Source organism: Carya illinoinensis, chromosome 2 (genome assembly GCF_018687715.1).
Source record: "Carya illinoinensis cultivar Pawnee chromosome 2, C.illinoinensisPawnee_v1, whole genome shotgun sequence".
NCBI classification, from domain to species: domain Eukaryota; kingdom Viridiplantae; phylum Streptophyta; class Magnoliopsida; order Fagales; family Juglandaceae; genus Carya; species Carya illinoinensis.
The window spans coordinates 32323161-32342595 of NC_056753.1; the positions used below are offsets into that span (position 1 = coordinate 32323161).

At 35.2% G+C, this 19435-nt stretch overlaps 2 protein-coding genes across 5 annotated transcripts; one reads left to right on the forward strand and one right to left on the reverse strand.

Annotated features, from left to right (window-relative positions):
* Positions 1–1118: 1118 nt before the first annotated feature.
* LOC122300994 (putative leucine-rich repeat receptor-like protein kinase At2g19210) lies at positions 1119–6524 on the reverse strand. Of its 3 annotated transcripts, none has more exons than XM_043112040.1 (13): positions 6106–6524; positions 5373–5922; positions 4282–4757; positions 4036–4171; positions 3863–3934; positions 3590–3661; positions 3430–3504; positions 3094–3245; positions 2696–2925; positions 2364–2490; positions 2210–2272; positions 1925–2120; positions 1119–1769 (listed from the first exon to the last, which is right to left on the reverse strand). In XM_043112040.1, exons 1-13 carry the CDS (start codon positions 6269–6271, stop codon positions 1346–1348), a joined length of 2739 nt encoding a protein of 912 aa, XP_042967974.1. In that variant the 5' UTR covers positions 6272–6524; the 3' UTR covers positions 1119–1345. The 3 variants fall into 3 exon arrangements, with proteins under 3 accessions (XP_042967974.1, XP_042967973.1, XP_042967975.1); XM_043112039.1 differs by having other exon boundaries at positions 3073–3245; positions 6106–6523; XM_043112041.1 differs by having other exon boundaries at positions 3073–3245; positions 5373–5893; positions 6106–6249.
* Positions 6525–11610: 5086 nt separating this feature from the next.
* LOC122300997 (senescence-induced receptor-like serine/threonine-protein kinase) lies at positions 11611–18963 on the forward strand. Of its 2 annotated transcripts, XM_043112045.1 has the most exons (13): positions 11613–11910; positions 12250–12763; positions 12986–13482; positions 13619–13751; positions 14093–14164; positions 14484–14555; positions 14643–14723; positions 14995–15152; positions 16546–16751; positions 16850–16976; positions 17504–17566; positions 17698–17887; positions 18348–18963. In XM_043112045.1, the coding sequence occupies exons 1-13, from the start codon at positions 11772–11774 to the stop codon at positions 18772–18774; spliced, it is 2679 nt and encodes an 892-aa protein (XP_042967979.1). In that variant the 5' UTR covers positions 11613–11771; the 3' UTR covers positions 18775–18963. The 2 variants fall into 2 exon arrangements, with proteins under 2 accessions (XP_042967980.1, XP_042967979.1); XM_043112046.1 differs by lacking the exons at positions 16546–16751; positions 16850–16976 and having other exon boundaries at positions 11611–11910.
* The last annotated feature ends 472 nt before the right edge of the window (positions 18964–19435 follow it).

The window sequence follows — 19435 nt, forward strand, 5'->3', positions numbered from 1 at the left end:
GCTAGCATGCAAAAAGAAAAGAGGCTCTTTATAATACATGTTTTTACGTGAGTTTCACATTTATCTATTTTTTTCAAAAGGAAGGCACGAGGCTTGATTAACACTATAGAGTTGTACCTAACATTACCTTAATTGGTGTTAATTATGAAAAAATTTGAGATGACAACATTTTCCACAAATAAATAGAGTCCAAATAATGGTATGAAAGTGTAGGGACTGATCCTAATCCCAAGGTGGTTTTATATATGTAACCGGCCCGGCTTACGTGATACGGGAGGTGAAGCTTCGATCCCTGGCACATATTATAATCATAGTCAACAGACATGGGATGGATCAAATTTTAAGAAATGGAAGTTCAACAAAGACTTTACTAGCAATCAAAGTGTCAGAAGTCAACGTTCCCCATTCAAATTATGATGCAGATAGCTGACCTAGTGCCGTGAGGTGCGGTGTAAGGCCCAGAATCCAGATCAGGAACCAATATAAATATACCTTCACCACATAGACACACTGTGTTCATCCCAGCAATTCTATTTCTATTTTCTATTTCTTTCAAGCAATGGCTGGAAACTCTATTAGGTCTATTTTTGTGTCCCTCTTCGTATTTGCAGTCATCTTATCTCCATTAATGGTAACATGTGATGCAGCTCGGTTCACTCAAAGAGGTAAAACCCCCCTTTCATTACCTCGTATGTTTATGTTATCAGCCATGGCCATAACAGGATTTAGTTTGAATTATCGTATTGTCTTTCAGTTACCAGACCCGTATGTCCTGCTTGTGTCTGCTGCACACCTGCACCAGCTGGGTCTTGTTGCCGGTGCTGCGCCACTCCGGTCAAGAAACAGTCTGAGAATGGATCTCCCTGACACCTATCTACGCCTATGCAGCACCCCTTTAATCGATGAGAATAATATATAGCGTTTTAGTATGCTGGAATATGGACTTCCTCATGTTGATCCAAGATGTACGTGATTTTCTCTTCTTGTCATAATGTAGAAATATATGATTATTTACAATATTACGAAATTGGTTATGCTGCTTAAATTATATATTACTTTGCTTCGTAAGACCTTTTCTTAGTTCAAAGGTGAGAATGATGAGGGGAAAAACAAAAAGGTATGGAAAGAGCCTCAAATATATAGATTTCAATCCCAAAACTCATATGACAGACAATACAGTTTTACAAGTTACAGACCGGTTAAGATCTACAGATTTCTTAACTCAACTTCTTATTCAAATGAAAGTAGGTATAAATCTTAGATTCACAATGATTAAAAAGATTGGGTCTAGAAAGTTTAACATTCTTTATAGTATATTCAAGAACTGTTCATCGTAGGCTAGGCACTACCTTGCCAGGGGCATAGTTTCAATCTCACTACCCAAAGGACTCATTTCAAATGTATTCCGGGATTCCATTAGTACACCCTGCATTTCGAGTCTTTGTTCATAAGCAAGTTCAATTTCCAAGCACTCCTTCAATTCCACCAGCACGTGACTCATGGTTGGCCTTTGGTTAGAATTCAATGGCACGCATGCCATTGCTGTCTCCACAGCCTTCCAAGCAGAATTGATGTTAAAATTGCCTTGCAACCTTGGATCAACAATTCCTCTTATATCCCCTCTTCCGAGAAAGGTACTAACCCATTGAATAATATGAGGATTCCCTTCGCTTTTTATTACTGCTGGCCGGCCTGTGATTAATTCCAAAAGCACAACTCCAAAACTGAAAACATCACTTCTTTCAGTTAACCTGTTGCAGTTGTAGTATCTGCATAGAGAGAACACTTGTGAGTAAGATCATTACTCTTGATGCTAGGTTTCTTGTTTGCTAAGGGATTGTATTGCAGGAAACGGTAATCTCTAATCCTATATCAAGAAACCATGGACGGTGTTATATGGAACTCGACTTGGTCAAAGACTTACTCTGGATCAAGGTAACCCAGCGTGCCAACAACTGTAGTCAATAAATGACTTTGACTTTGATTTTCAACCTGGAAGCATTTTGATAACCCAAAATCAGCTATTTTGGCCTGCATTTTTTCATTCAACAAAATGTTGGTTGTCTTCACATCTCTGTGAATTATGGGTGGTTTGCAACCATGGTGCAAGTACTCCAGTCCTGCATGATTAGCAGTTTCTCTTAGTTTGATAGAAGAATATAAACTGAAACAAAAATCAAATTTATTACTAGCCATTCTGCCAACAGACCTTGAGCTGCATCAACTGCAATCTGGATCCTCTCTTTCCAAGTCAAAGTATCTTTCCTTTTATCTATAGCCACAAAGTAACAATTCAGATGTCTGATATTTGTGAGTTGTTTCTTACTCCTTGAATACCTTGAAAAACTAAATATCATTGATACCTGATAGATGCTCTGCTAAATTCCCACTTGCCATGTACTCATAGATGATCCCGATGTTTGTACCCTCATTGCAATATGCCGTAAAGGAAACTAAGTTTCTATGATGAACTCGCATCAAGAGCTCTACCTGCAATTTGAAATGGCCTCAAGCAGAACTAGTTAAATTGGAACTATCTTAATTAGAAAGAAATCTTCAGCTCAACAAGCGAGGAATATTAACAAAATAATGGGATTATCGAAACAATTGGAATATTTTTTGGAGATTAGATGCAGTTACTAATTCATTAGTCCTCTTTCATAAAATAAAACTTGAGATTGTTAGAGTGGCATGCCTCTGTGAGAAACTCATTAGAGCCTTGAGTTGATGATGGAGAGAGCATCTTGACTGCTACTTGTGTGCCGTCACTTAACAGTCCATGGTATACTGTTCCAAATCCTCCTTTCCCAATAATTGTCTGAAAGTTATTGGTTATTCTTAAAACCTCATCGTATGTAAAATGACGATTGTCTAGCTTCAATGACCCGGATCCCTGCCGGTGAGTTCTAGCAACCTGCTTTGCAGCTGAAAAGGCCATCATAAATCTAATTAGGGTATGCTCTTTCATTAAGTAAACTTCAACGGGTTTTTAAGAGAAATTTCATATTTAATTTTCTGAAATTTGACTGCATTTCCATAGAAATATAATAAAATCAACTTGATGTTGTTTACATTGTTTTGGACGATGCATACGTTGTTTTCTTCTGTAGCTCCACAGAATAGCCAGTACAATCAATACTACAACTGATGAAACAATGGCTGCGATTATCGGGACGGCAAGATTCTTCTTCTTCTTCTCCTTTTTGCATGGACCCGTCACACAGAGATCCGGATTTCCATCCACACTATGAAGTCATATAAGACCCAAATCAAACTTTAACCAGGTTAAATATGGAAACAGGGAGATGACAAGCAATGAAAATCTATAGTAACCATTATCAAATAACCCAACATTTCGATTCTTCATCCTTTTTATTTATTTATTTTTTTATTTTTGTTTTTGGTGGGGCGGGCAGCATAATAACAGACCTTAGAGATCCATCTCCTATTATTGCACTGAAATCAGAAGGAACTGAACCAGAGAGTTTGTTTCCGGACAAATTCCTGCAAAAGAATTCTTACACGGCCCTTAAGTCTGAGACATTCAAAGGAGATATAGCATCTTAACGTCAACAGGTCAATCACTTACGCAGCCCTCAAGTCTGGCAATTGTAACAAAAATTCAGGTAGTGTTCCTGTTAAGCTATTGTTGGATAAATCCCTGGAAAGACAAGGATTAGATTGCATCAATTATAGACTATGTACATAACTCAGGAAGGTTTTAGGAGAAAAAATTGATTAACGCATAAGTGGGAAGTATTGATTCTTGTTAAGTGACATTGGGTTGAAAAAAAAAAATGCTCGTATTGCAAAGGCCATCATTAGCATGAAGAATGTGTATTTGCTATTAACTTAAACTCACAGGTACTGAAGTGATTTAAGCCGGCCAATTGAAGTATGTATCGTTCCTGTCAGTCCCCTTGAGGATAGATTCCTGAATTCAATTTAAAAGGTTCAATTCACGTTGTAATATCTGCATCAGATGATATATTAATTATTCTTTTATTTTTTTAACTTCTGATTACAAACACTCACAAGGTGGTAATCTTGTGGGGATTATAACCATTGTCGCTGCACTGCAGGCCATCCCAAGCTGGTAGTGGCAGACATGGATCTCCTTCCCAAAATTTAGACAGCTCATACCAACCTCTGATTTCCATGATAGCAACAACTAAAATACACCAACATAAATTTGTCAAAAATGACTTGAAGTCACATCTCAACCAAATAAAATATAAGAACAACAAAAGATGAGAAGCAAAGTAGTTAGTTAGATATTACCGTCGTCTTGGTGTGTTGGCATATTTAAGAAATCTTTTGCTCTGTACACCTCCATTGCGTTGAGAATGGGAGGAAGGGTAGAGCTTTGGGTCTTAGAAAGTTTGAAACTGAGGTTAGTTCCCCTCACTGGCCCGCTTCCATTTATAGTTGTTGAGGACAGGTACTTGGGAGCTAAAGCTTGGAACCAGAGGTTGCCGTTTATATCAATGTTAAATTCTCTACGCTCGTTGCTTTGGAGCTTTACAAGTTCAGCAAAGTGCAGGAAGGGGTAAAAAGTTAAAGTGGGATCGCCAGTATCCAATTCAAAATGGAGGGTGTCACTGGCATTTTCTGGGACGACAGCAGTGTTCATGACCGTTGACGGTAGTTGATATTCAGTTCGATTAAGGGTGTCAATTTCGGAGGAGGTGTTGATTGGTCTAGATTGAGGCAGGTTATAAGGAAACCACATTCGATCATAAGCATCTTTTTTGTACCTGAGGCAGTTGCGAATATGATTCATGAGCAAGTAAAAGATGCTAATGCAATGATCATAAATAAGCAAACAGAAACTTGAAATTTTCCTCGCATCAGAGCATAATGATTCTTTTGGAACAGACTGAAAAGGTACCAAATATCTGATAAGGGAGCTGTATATATCATGTTCTTTCAAGGACTTGGGAATCCGAAATTTGACCCAAGTGAGAAACTACATGAAATTTGACATTCAATGCACTTTTATCATACACCTTCACCTCTATCGTGGATTTTTCACCCAATGTTAGAATCAATGAGTAGTACAGTCTCTCTCACTCAAATCGAAATATCAAATCTTTTGAACTTAGCGTCCAGTGCATATGATGTCAGCTTTTGTACCATTTGTAATAATTTAAGGAAAGTATACCAAAAAACAAAAAAAAACAACAATCAATGCATTTTTCCATAACCATTCACGTCAGCCATAAATTTCCTACCCAACACAACTTTTTGGAGCATGCTACATATTCCTATTATACCCCTACCCCCTTTCCTTGGTTCAGTTCTTCTCTCACGGCCTCACCCTATAACCCTGCACTGTGCTCAAATAATACTCGACATGAGAAGAAACTCACCGGACTATTTGACCTGTTGTTGAGCCGATATCATAACGCCTGTACAGAAGTAAGGCTGTGAATTCAGTTTGGTTATAACTTTTCTCATCGAAATGCCTCAGCTCTAGTGTCGATATGAAAGGAGTTCCTGACCCAGTATTACTGAGACAAACATATACATCATCAGTCACTGCAGCATATATAATCTCCTTGATCACAACATGAGATGCGTTCTCAAACTTTATTGTATCCCATTCATTAACTCCTAAATATAGGCCGAACTCTGGCAACTGGTTCTGCTCATCGTAATTTCCGTACATGAAGGTGGCCCTGATGAAATAGTTCGTACCCTTGCCTCTTGGAGGTTTTAGAGTGTAGCAACTTCTGTTTCCCTGAGGAAAACTTCTCACATTCAAAAGAGATGTCTGAAGGGTTTCAGTTTTGAATTCGGAAGATATGTCCTTATTCTCTCCACTGCCGATGAATCCATCATCTGAAGCATATTGTAACTCGGTTTTTTCATCAGTGTAGCTGGAATCTTTCTGGATACCACAGTCGATGTTAATGGAGCCTATTTAAGAAGATAAAAAATACCAACGCTGACAACGTTAATTTGGAGTACTTCTGGTTTCAGCAATGAAATTTTGTATCCCGAAACAGATTTTTCAAGGGCCATGAAAGAAAATTACAAAGCCCACATCTGGTAACAAATATTGTAGCTGAAATCAGTAGTATAATGAATTAAGATACTTACCCCCTATGTCGTGTAGATTCCTTCTACCATGTTCGGGATTAGACAGTTCCTTCTCGGAAACCAAAACAGCAGTTACAGTAAATGGCCACAATGCAAATCCCAGCGCAAAGGCTAGTAATCCAATCGTGGAACACCATGAACTTTCGCTTCCACTTACCGCACCCATCTATCTATCTATCTATCCCGGAGAACCAGGAGGCCGATCGACTAGAAAGACGTACATGCGAGAGAAGATGCGGAAAGGAATTAAAGCATGTCCTCCAGAAAACGAGAGTATTTCGTACTGGTTGCGAGTGTTTTAGAGCAGAATCCGGGAAAACTTTTTTAGAATTCTAGTTAAAGACGTTATCGTCGAGCCTTCAATGGAGACGAAATGACCATACAAAAGAATATTTTGTTGAATGGCAGATTTCACATGATTAGAACCACAAATAACATGCTTTGGAAAAGAAATTAAAAGAAAAAATCAGCCTTCTTATGACAGTGACCCAGGGAGCAGTAGTTGAGAGACTTCTCCATTAGCCATAAATGTGGAAATATCACGACAACTTGGAGGCAGAAGAAGATTCATTTTATTCACTTTTGCCTATATTTTTTATAAGTGTATATAATATTATTAAATGAAAAAATCTATAGAACTTTTTATTATTCATACAACCTTTACATATATATATATATATAACATATATTTTTTAATTTTTATTTTCTTATCAAATATTTAATATATAAATAATAAATATAAGAATTGAATTAATTTAAGAAGACTAAACTTATAAATTTTTTAAAAAGATATTAAAAATTTTAAAAATTAAAAAAAAAATATGATGCATAAATGTTAAGAAAGTTGCTTAACATTTGAGTTTTGTTATATATAAATAAAATAGTGTGTTAATATACACAAAAATTGATTTTTTATATTTAAAATTTAAATTTATATTATTTTTAATAAAATTTATTTTTTATAAATCACATTAAATTAATATATATTAATCCGTAATTATATTTATAATTAAATTTTTCCGCAGCATTTTTGCGGTAATGGCGCACGTACGTACAGGATATTACATGCAGGCACATTGGAATTGGTGACCAGGCCAGCAAACGCCAAACGGGCAAAAGGCAGGACAAATCAAACGAAGAAAGTACGTCCTTTCCCTCACATCTTAAACTCTTATCTCATATGTTTGAAAAGTTGGTGCCGTTGAAGAAAATTGGTTTGACTTTGACGTTTGTGGTGAAAATCTCATACTGAAATTAATGTAATTAACTGTGGACAGAAGGGCTGAAACAGTCTAAACATATCAAAAAAAAGTTTGAAATGGTCTAAAATATTGTTGAACCAAACAGAACGCGACGGCAAATTTGTAATGTCAATTCATTTACAACTCTAAAGTTTAAAATGACTATGTTCTTATAATAAAAGGTCCACACTATGTTCGTAAGGCTCATTTATTTTCGTATATGAGGTTGAATAGTTGAGATATACGTTAAAAATAAATTAAAATTTATTTTTTAATATTATTTTTATTTTAAAATTTAAAAAAATAAATTATTTATTTTATTTTATATATAAATTTAATAAAATTATAATAATAAAATAAAATAAAAATAATTATAATTATAAAAACAAACGAGGCGCAATCACATCTCGTTCATGTACAATGTATTGGTCCAAGTACGGTCGGTGTCAAAGTTTAATGCAAAGAAATTATGATCATTGGCGTACGTATGCATCCACTTCTGCAAGTAGTAGCAGTCGTCTGCATGCAACTTGGACTTCACATGCATTTGCAAATGGGCGGGGCTACTCTGCCGCCTCAACCTTACCGTTAGGCAGTGCAAAACTTTTTTCATTTTTTATTTTAATTTTCTTTTCATAATTTTTTAATCATTTTCTTAATTATTAAATAAAAAAATACATCAATATACTTAAAATTTATTTCTTAATCATTAAATAAGAAAAAAAAATATTATTTTTTTTCCGAACGGTACACTTGAGCGGTACTGCCCGAGCGGCAAAATGGCATTATCCTTTGCAAATTGCCTTAATTTGATGAAGATAAAAAATATTTTTTTTAGAAAAAAATAGAAATTTAAAATATATATGAAAAATTTAATTTTTTAAAAATGAATCAAATTTTTTTTTTCAAAATAAATACATAAAACTTATATATTTTAAAACTATATATAACATTACCATGTAAAAAGATGCAGTACAGTACTACACTTACAATTAATACCTTTTTTTCTTATTATTGTTTACTCACCTTGCCTTGTAAATTATAAGTTGTGGCTATTTCTTGTACACGTTTTCAAATATTTTATGTCGTAAAATATATAAGAGTGATTATATGTAACAAAATTCATATATTTTTATATTTCAAATAATCCAGATATCCATGTATAGTAATATAAAGATTTATCAATTCACTCAACAAATTAGTTAGTTCTCAATCATGTAATTATTTAATAACCAAACAATAATATAAAATAAATTAATTGCATAATACTAATTTAGGGGTGGCAATTTGTTACACAACCCGTTAACCCAACACGAACACGACACGATAATAGCGGGTTAGAGTTTAGTCTTAATGGATTCGGGTCAAAACAGGTTGACCCGTTAAGACACGATTTCTTAATGGGTTGATAACGGGTCAACCCGTTATGACTGGTTAAGAAAGTTAAAATTACAATTATACCCTTCTACCCAAAAGTAAAATTGTTAGAATTTTAATTTCGATATTTTTGTTGTTTAGATTTTAATTTTAAACTTGTAGTTAGTTTTATAATTTTTATAGATATTGTAATTTTAACATTATAAAAAATTATATTAAATTTAATCAAGTCAAACAGGTTAATTTCAGGCCTATTTAATCCATTTACATAAATAATTTGAAACAAGTGGTATTGTGCTGTGTCAACCTATTTAGTAATATTCACTAATGGGTCAAAACGGGTTGACACGACATGACACGTTATGTTAATGGATCGTGTTAGGGTTTGAGATTGTGACACAATAAGCTTAATGGGTTGGATTAGGGTTTACCTATATGGTATAATATACATGCTTTGACACGACACGAACACGACCCGTTAACATGATTTGACACCCCCTACACCAATCTTGGTAACAAAAAGAAACTATTTAAAGAATTTTTTAAAGGTAAAATCATTCGGAGCAATCAAATTCAGAAAAGTCAATTTTATCATTTGAAAATTAGTTACAAGCAAGTTTCAAAACATTTGTCAATTGACACTCTTTACATGACAAGACCTTTTTTTCTGTACTGCTGTAGTAGCTAGAACTTTTGACAATTTTTAAATATTGACTTTTCTTCTGAAATTTCAGTAGCTAAATCACGATCACTCTATCTCCAACATGGAGCACGATCACACTTTTTGATATAAACAATATAAAAATTCTCAATTGAATCTTCTCACCAAAATAAGTACTAGAAAGTGCTCTAAAAATTATCTAGAACTGAATATTTGCTGTTCCTAATCAGTATGATAGTTTAAATATATTTCTAAAAGTAGTTTCAAAGTCACAGTGAAACTTGGCTGACAGATTCTACTAACAGTTTACTAGTGCCTAATACTTATCTTCTTAGCATTGACAGTTTCACATTCAAGTTCTTCTCTGGATAAAATTCATATTGTGGAACTCAACTTCTACACTTTTGACTTATCTAAAATATTTTTTAACAACCTTTAGATAAAATCAAAATAACTTAAATAAACTCAAAGTCTTTTACATTCATCTAAAATATATATAAAACTCAAAATAAGATGATCTATCATAAAGTACTAGTGACCTATCATCTTAGTCACTTAATTCTATCCAAATTTATCAACTTAGTCACTTAATTTTAACCAAATTCTCACAGCTATAATATTAATTAAGAAAACTGATGATACAAAAAGGACAGTGGAAAAATGTTAAGGAGTGGAAACAAAAATAATCGCGAAATGGATTTTAAATTAATCCATTAATCCTGACCAATATAACAAGAAAAGGGTTCATAATTAATGGTCACATTAATATTTGCCACATTTAGAAAGGAAAAAAAAAAAAACAAATAGATCAGGCCAAAAGTAAAGATTTATCAAATATACGAATTGAAAAAGTCAAATCGTGTCCGTATCTCATCATGTCCGTAAAACATTTTGTCTCATAATGAGTGCAATTATATATATGATCATAGCGGTATGTACGGCAGAAGAACTAATAAAATTAAATCAGACAGTCAACAAGCTGGAAATTACCCAAACTTTAGGATTAACGTTGTGGAAGTTTAGAGGATATTTCATGCAGGTCGAAAGTTTCAACGATATTTATGGACTGTAGACCTAATGAAAACGATATATAGCAATTAACACGTCAATACAGATTCATCAGCGCGTTGAATTGGCCACACCGTCGGTGATCTTCAAGTTAATTTAATGCATGCGAAGAAATTAGAAACACGTATTCATACATAGCTTGATCTTCACCAAAATTTCTTGAGAGTGAACTTTACACCAAAGACATAATTCGTTGAAGTAGTCAAGTAAATAGCCTAATATATAGGTACGTTGTTTGAATCATCGACTACGATATCAGATTGTATGGATCAGACGATTGCTACAGATTGATCTCTACTCTCTGATAGAGCCCGCCCTCGAAAACGATACAAACGCCATCTCTCTCAATAAAATATATAGGAAACATAATTCATATTGATAATAACTTGAGGAATAATATAGATACAATTCTTTTATAATAGCTTTAGGTCGACTCTGTTTTAAATCAAGGGTATTTTTATAAGAGTAAGTAGTTCTTCGTGTACTAACAATTTTTATTTACATTTTTACCTATAAGACTTATTTTATCAAATTTTTTAATCTCAATTTTAAATTTTGAATTATAATTTTCAGCATATCAGACTATCAGTAGTTGACACAAAAAGAATTAAATTTTTTGTAAATTTTTTGCAAGTACAATTAAAAATATTTTCTTTTTCTATAAATAACGTGCTCTTACAATTTTGTCTTCTTAAAATTTTTCTTTTAATAGGATGTAACTTTGTAAGCCAATTTCGCCTAGTTTAGCCCTATAAACTTCAATTTGACAAGCATCGACACTTTACGATTGTACGTAATTTTCTTTATCCCTTATCTACAAAGTAATTAAGTTTTACCCTTTTAAAAATCATAAATATATAAATCTACGATTGTTTTTTCGTTTACAATTATATCCAAGTTTGGCTTACATCCTGTTAAAACTTTACTTGATGCATCATGTTGAATGAATGGATAATATTATGTAATCCAATACTGATGTGGCGCGTATCACATCGTTTTTCTTTTGGGAGGTGTCATTAAGCCAGTAATATTAAAAGTATCACGAAATCTTTTATTATTATTATTATTATTCAGTAAGTCAAACTATGGGGAGTCTTTTATTTTATTTTTCTAATATGAAAACAACCCAAAGTCAAGGTTTGGTATCAATATCCGTACGTCAACCTCCAGCTAGCTCATTCTTAATTACGCTAAGTAACCTTCATTTGAACCAGGTTTTTTGCCACGGAAATAACGGAAGCTTGTTTAATTCGTACATGAGTAGTGAAGGGAAGAGGCAGAGAAATTCATGGGGAAACCCTGATGCTCCTTGGTAAGAAATGGACGGTGCAACGGACTCGGTTTTGATTTTGAAATTGTGGCTTTTCTTGGTTCTAACGATTGCCATTCTGGGCAACTCAAAACTAGATCATGCAAAAGTCAATCAGCATGCTGGAAGAAAACTTGCTGAAATCCCAGGTACTAGAAGTACATAGATTATTAATCTTGACAGCTTTGTGAACCTAGTACTTCTTTCTTTCTTATTTATTATTTATTTATTTATTTTTGCATGATAACTTGCTAAGAACTTGTTGCAATGGAAGCGAGACATGGGGATTGTTATTTTTTGGGTTCTAATATCACATTTGTAATCTAGACGGGTTGCTGCTCTTTTTTTTTTTTATTCGTATCAGTTTGAGAGAGTGAGAGAGAGAGAGAGTTGTCTCTCCTAGATTTCTTGCGCCAGTCTGATTGTCATATTCATGGCTCATATATACATCTAATTCTCCCTGCTTACATTTTTTGACAATGTTCAAGGCTTCATCAGCATTGACTGTGGCAGCACTGAAGATTCAATTGAAAATGGCATTACTTATGTCTCAGATAAAGAATTTATAGATACCGGAATAACTGAGAGTACTGTGTCTGGATATTCTGGACAGCTACTAAAAACCTTGAGAAGTTTCCCTCAAGGAAAGAGGAATTGTTACACCCTGAGACCGGATCAAGCCAAAAACAACCCGTACCTAATCAGAGCTAGATTCTTATACGGGAATTATGATGGAAAAAATCAGTACCCAACATTTGACCTACATCTTGGTGTTAATAAATGGATAACGGTGAAAACTGACCTGCCTTTGACTCGTGGGATTATTCATGTTCCCACGACGGATTTCATAGATGTATGTCTTGTGAACATTGGCCATGGGGTACCCTTCATTTCTGCTTTGGACCTACGGCGTTTGGAGAATTCCATTTATCGAACCGAGAGCGGGGAGGCACTTGCAAGCATTAGGCGATATGATGTCGGCGGAAGTGGACCAATGATGAGGTAAGTCAGTCTTAGTATCCTGATCAGTTGGAAAATGTTGTTCTTTTTGTCTTCAGGTACATTTTAAATGATTGACCGTTGAGACGACTTGAAATGCAAAATATTCAGTGATTGAGAATGATAAAATTCACAAACAAATCAGCATTAATCAGGAATTTCTTTTTCCTCGCTTGCTCGGTTCTTCTGACCAAATCTGAAACTAAATTCTTCCAACCCAATTAGGTATCCTGAAGATGTTTATGATCGCTTCTGGTGGCATTTTTCATCGAAAGATTGGATTCAAATTGCAACTAATGAGAGCACTTACACCCAGAGCAGTGATAATGCCTATAAAATACCAGATGTAGTGTTGATGACCGCTGCCAAAACACGGAACGCGAGCATTCCCTTGAGCTACTCCCCAGCTGATGAAACAAGGGAACAGTGCTCAAATTCCAAATGTTCTGTTTACTTTCATTTTTCCGAGATTGAGAAGCTTGAACCAGGTCAGAAGAGGGAATTCACTATCAACTTGAACGGGGAGACAAACCTGACAGAATCTGTTAAACTTGATTATCTGAACCCACAAACCATAGCCCGAACTTCTCTGCCAGTTAGAGGAATGGGGCTTAACTTTTCAATAAATGCGGCCGAGGGAACTCAGTTCCCTCCAATCCTCAACGCCTTCGAGACTTTTGCGTTAATAGAGCAACCAAATCAACCAACTGCCGCAGATGATGGTATGTTTTTTTTCTCTTCGTTGCTTCTCTGCCAATTAGACGAGCCTTTCATGCTGCATTTATATTTCAAGTTTCTCCCTTCCGTCTTTCCTTTTGAATTCTCTTCTTCTAATTCCTGTTTGACGTTAAACATTAGTTGAAGCCATCATGGAAATCAAAAAACTGTACAGAATGACTAGAAACTGGCAAGGCGATCCATGTGCACCAAGTGAATACTCATGGGATGGATTGAACTGCAGTAACGACAACCCGCCAAGGATCATCTCACTGTAAGCGTGTTTCCGAAACATCAAAACTTTCTGAGGCATGCTATGTGATTTCAAGCAATTTTCACCCAAAGGGGAAGAAAATCCTCCACTCTGTGGGCATCAACTTTCATATTAGCTGATATGATAATATGATGTGTCCAGCTAGGAAATGGCTCAGTGGAAAACTCCTTTTATATGCAATGGAAGAAAAAAGAAATAAGTCTGTAACGCTTCCCTATATTCAACTGAACTTATCGCGTAAATAGGGGCCAACTGATTGCGTGAGAATAATTTTGCAAGTTTTGAAACTTAGTTTTCAAAAAATGGCAATAACTCTTCCTTTTTCTCAAAATTACATGCAGGAACTTGAGCTCGAGCAATTTGACCGGAGAGATATCAGCTTCATTCTCCAGTCTCCAAGCGATGCAGTCCTTGTGAGTCTTAGTTTGAATTATGATTGATATTTAGGATTCAGCTACTACAGACTAGCAAGCTATACACCAGCAGGCTCAATAAAACCACCAGCCTGCATGAGATTACCAATTGGTAGATGAATCCCTAAATTGCTGAAGGTGTTAATGCTTGGAGCGAGTATTTGTGGGATTTGATAGCGAGGAACATTTATTTGTGAAGTTCATACTTATATACAAACCATGCAACTGTATGAAAATGTCAAGAACAGAAAACTAAAGTTTAGCTTATCATTTATGGATACAACAATTCATCCAAAATGTTGCCACCCCTCTGTTTCAGGGATTTGTCATATAATGACTTAACTGGTCCACTACCTGAACTTTTGGCACAATTGCAGAATTTAAGCACTCTGTAAGTTGCTGAAATTTGATCTAGATATTTCCAACATGACTTTCTGGGAAGAAAATTGCGGTGATTTATTGAACACTATCTTTGCAGTGATTTAAGAGGAAATAATCTCACAGGTATAGTTCCTGACGCGCTTCTGGAGAAGTCCAGGGTTGGGAAATTGATGCTGAGGTTAGCATATCTTCCTACTTATAATATTTTATTTGTTGAGTTACTTGTTCTAATTTAGCTTTATCAATTTGTTTCGTTTTCTTGTTCTTTCCCCTTTACAACTGCTAGCTGCACATGGCGAATACTACAGAAAGCAAACTTTCTTTGTTCATTGCTATATAAATCTGATTGCATTTACTAATGAAAAAAAGTTCTTACTGGATGATGGCAGCATCATCCATAGTTAATAACTTACTTACCCTGACTCTTACCTTGATTCTCATTGTACAAGGCTCGATGAAAACCCAGACCTTTGTCCGCCAGCTTCATGCAAGAGGAGGAAGAAAAAGGACTCTGTTATTCCAATTGTTGCATCATCTATAGCAACAGTCTTGGTCCTTCTGCTCATCTTTAGTGCTCTCGCTATATATAGAAGGAAAAGACAAGGAGGTAGTCCTTTTTGAGTTTTTGTTTTTAATTTTCTACTTCTGTGATTGTCATTACAATTCATAGAGGTGAGTTATTTTCTGCGGCATTAACTGAAAATAAAAACATTAAAGAAGGGGGTGGGAGATCTCATCAAACGCCCCAAAACAAACGTTGCAATGCAATAAATAAAATACAATAAAAAAAGGGAACCTAACGGTTCCGGTTTTATAGCTTCTCAACCCAAGATCAAGAAAAAGACCATCTTGAAAGCGTGTACATAGAGGTGACCTTGTTTACCAGAGATGTAGTTCTCGATTATTTTTCCTGTGATACACTGAAGCCTCTAGAGTCTAGAAACAAATAATAGAAATTGAATTAAATAAAGCAAACGCTAATTGGTTTCTCACCAGAGGTCATTGTGACCAAGCACACGATCATGAAAGGAAATTATACAACTGATTAAAAAAACTGAATTATATCCATCAAGTTCTTAGCAAGGCCATAAATGGTTTTATGGCTTCAATGAAACAGATCCTTGTCAGGATCGAGATTAATAATCATTGTGTCCATTAAGTTCTACAGATTGAGAATCTAATTATGGCCTGCTCTCCCAAACCTTGTCATCTCACTCTCTTGTTGTTTTGTAAAAGCACCTATTTTGAAAATCTTCAACTCATGCATTCAAAAAGAGACTACATGCCATCTTAAGCCCATGTTGACCTTAAACAGATAGGCAACATATCTTGAAAAATTAGGCAAGCATGTAATCCAACTTTCAGCACAAGAAATATTATAACTGAGACCCATTGAAATCATATAGAAAATTCTGTTCCACATAATAAAGAACAAATGTCAGATTTGACCCATACAATTCTATCAAAACTTTATTTACCCAATGTTGGACTTAATCATTCCAGGAGTTACAATCTCCTTAAATTTCCAATTAGTCCAGTTTGCACTACGATGCTCCAACACTACACAATGTTACTAGGTGAAGTCAAACCCCCATTATAACAACCAAAGGAAAGTGTTAATCACAAGTGTACTTGTGCTCCGTAAAGGCTAGTCAAGGTTACAATTAGAGCTCCTTAGAATCATTTATACAAGCCAAGTTTCACATAGTAAAGAACCAATGTGGGAATTGGCATTCCTGCAACCCTATCATAATTCACTCACCGAATATGAGACTTGCATAGTTAGGGGCGTTCAAAACTATTCTGTGACAAACTATAACGGACAAACCAATCTGGAGATTGATAACAGGTCATTGCATATGATTTGATCCTAAAAACAGAAGGGAGTGAGGTGTAATGATATGGTGTGAGATGAAATAGGTTTGAGTAATCCCATGCAAATCTCGTATATTTTAGGTAGATTTGTGCATGTTTCAGTTCTTATTGTCACTTTGCTGTAGGTATGGTTGCCAAATCCAACATCAAAATGAAGAGTCGGCAATATAGCTATTCTGAAGTTGTGAGTATAACCAATGACTTCAAAACAATCATTGGAGGAGGTGGGTTTGGAAATGTATACCTTGGCACGCTGGAAGAAGACACTAAAGTTGCAGTTAAATTTCTCTGTCCTTCATCCAACCAAGGGTACAAGGAATTTCAAGCAGAGGTCAAATTTAATACTGCATCCAATCTCTTCAATTACTTGAAAGTTACAAAAACTAGGATTTCATCCAACTAAGAATGGAGTGCCATTTCAAACTGTAGGCACAACTCCTAACAATAGTTCATCATCAAAACTTGGTTTCTCTTGTTGGATACTGTGATGAGGGTGGAAACAAAGCACTCATATATGAGTACATGGCTAATGGCAATCTGCTCCAGCATTTATCAGGTATTTACAATTTTGTATTCAAGGCTTCCATATGAATGCTCAAGAAATCATTTCTAGTAGTCATTCCCATATTGCCCACTCCCATAATCAAACAAGTGACCACCAACCACAAAATGTCAATTAGGTCTTGTGCTTTGTGTAGAACCTATGAGACGATCATAACATAATGTGGAGAGAGAGAGAGAGAGAGAGAGAGAGAGAGAGAGAGAGAGAGAGAGAGAGAGAGAGAGAGAGAGGATGATGATGATGATGATGAAATTCCTAAACAAATCAGCAAACTCGCTGATTTTTCTGGGATACACAGCCAAGACACCAGACCAATTAAATCAAACCAAAGGGGTAAGGATGAGGTACCTACTTGCCAGCCTAAGTTTGACCAAACTTTACAATGGCTTTTATTGTCGTTTGATACAAATAGGATTAGAATGTATACGATTGATAAAAACCACAAAAATTATTATTCTTGCACGATTATTCCAAAAGCATGACCGTTTTCAATAAAAGCCCAACATATATTTTGGTTGCAGGGACAAATGCAAACATCTTAAGTTGGAATGAGAGACTTCACATTGCAGTGGATGCAGCACATGGTTTGCAAACAAATCGACTACATGAATTTTTTTTTTCTCGACTACATGATTATTAATCTTCAATATCTTTGCATTACAGTTTGTTGTTTTTGCTTGAATAAGTTAACAATGGTTTATTGGCGGAGTTGCAGGACTGGAGTATCTACATAATGGTTGCAAGCCATCTATAATCCACAGAGATTTGAAACCTTCCAACATTTTATTGACTGATCACATGCAAGCCAAGATAGCTGATTTTGGGCTTTCTAGAGCCTTCTCAACTGACAGTGACTCTCATGTGTCAACTCGCCCAGCTGGCACAATTGGATACCTCGATCCTCGGTAAGGGTTTGGAGCTACTGATTCAAATTGCTTCTTTTATTACTTAGAATGTAATATGTATTATTTACAGTTGTTCTAAAGGTACATGCAACACACCAAGCTTGTTATCTTAAAATTTTTCACTGCTAAACACTCTGCTCTTTAGGTTTGTAACATTGACTTCCAAGTTCTCAACCACGTCTAAAATCTATACGATTTACAACTTAAATCAATATGCAAAATTTTGAAATACCAATATTTTCCCAAATACACCCTATTAGAATTTGGATGAACAGCTCACTTTCTTCACCATGATAGCTGCACAAAACACTAGGATGCAAATAGCTATTACTTAAAAGTTTATGCAATCACCATAATCTTACTAAAGGCGGCAAGGATGTATAGCGGAACTAACAACTAGCAGCATTAATTCAAGCTATGAGCTTCTTGGATTTATACAGTCACTTGTTTTCATGTACAGATCTCATGCAACAGGAAACGCTGATAAAAAAAGTGACGTCTATAGCTTTGGGATAATTTTGTTTGTGCTGATCTCTGGTCGCCCTGCAATAATAAGAGGCTCTATGGAAGATACTCACATACTTGATTGGGTTATTACTATGATAGAAAGGGGGGATATTCAAAACATTGTTGACCCAAGGTTAGAAGGAGAATTTAACACTAATTCTGCCTGGAAAGCTGCAGAGATAGCCATGTCCTGCACATTGCCAACTGCAATCCAAAGACCAGACATGAGTCAGGTATTGATAGAACTAAAGGAATGTTTGGATCTTGTGATGGCTCATGGAAGAAGTCAGAGGTTTAACACCGAGGGCAGGACTTTAGGACTTTCACTAGAAGAAATCCCTGTTGACCTTGAATCAGACATTGCTGCTCTTGCTAGGTAGATATGAAATAACCCTATGGTCGAGAGTTTGTCTATTTGAAAAGAAATCTCCTTGTCTTATGTTTGAGTCTCTGTTTTAATTGGTAATGGGTGTGTGTTACCATGAATTTCTATGGTTGTCTAGTGGACATATAAACAACAAGAAGTCTGTGGATTGGTACAAATTTGAATCAAACGACCAATTCTCCAATACGCATAGAATAATACATCAAATCAATATAAATGAGGAATCTTAAGAATAAGTAAATATCATGTATCTATTAGCACGATTAATCAATTTTCATCACATGCTTTCTTTTTACTTTGATGACTGTTTATCACCATAGATTCAACAGTCATCATACACATAGCTTTTTATTTTTACGATATAAATCTAATCAGAATAACTACCTAATCCTGTACTAATGATATCACTGCAAAAATAAATTCAACCAGATTATATACTAATGATATTGAAAAAACAGTGGTTCTACCCAACACTACACCTAGAAGGGGGGTGAATAGGTATAATCCAATTTTTATGACCTTTTGAAAATTAGACAAATAAGCAGTTAATAAATGAATCAAATAATACAAATAATCAACACATTATTTTGATCACGGAGTGGAAACTCATTTGAAAAACATCTTCAAAATCTAAAACCACTCCGGATGTAAGACAT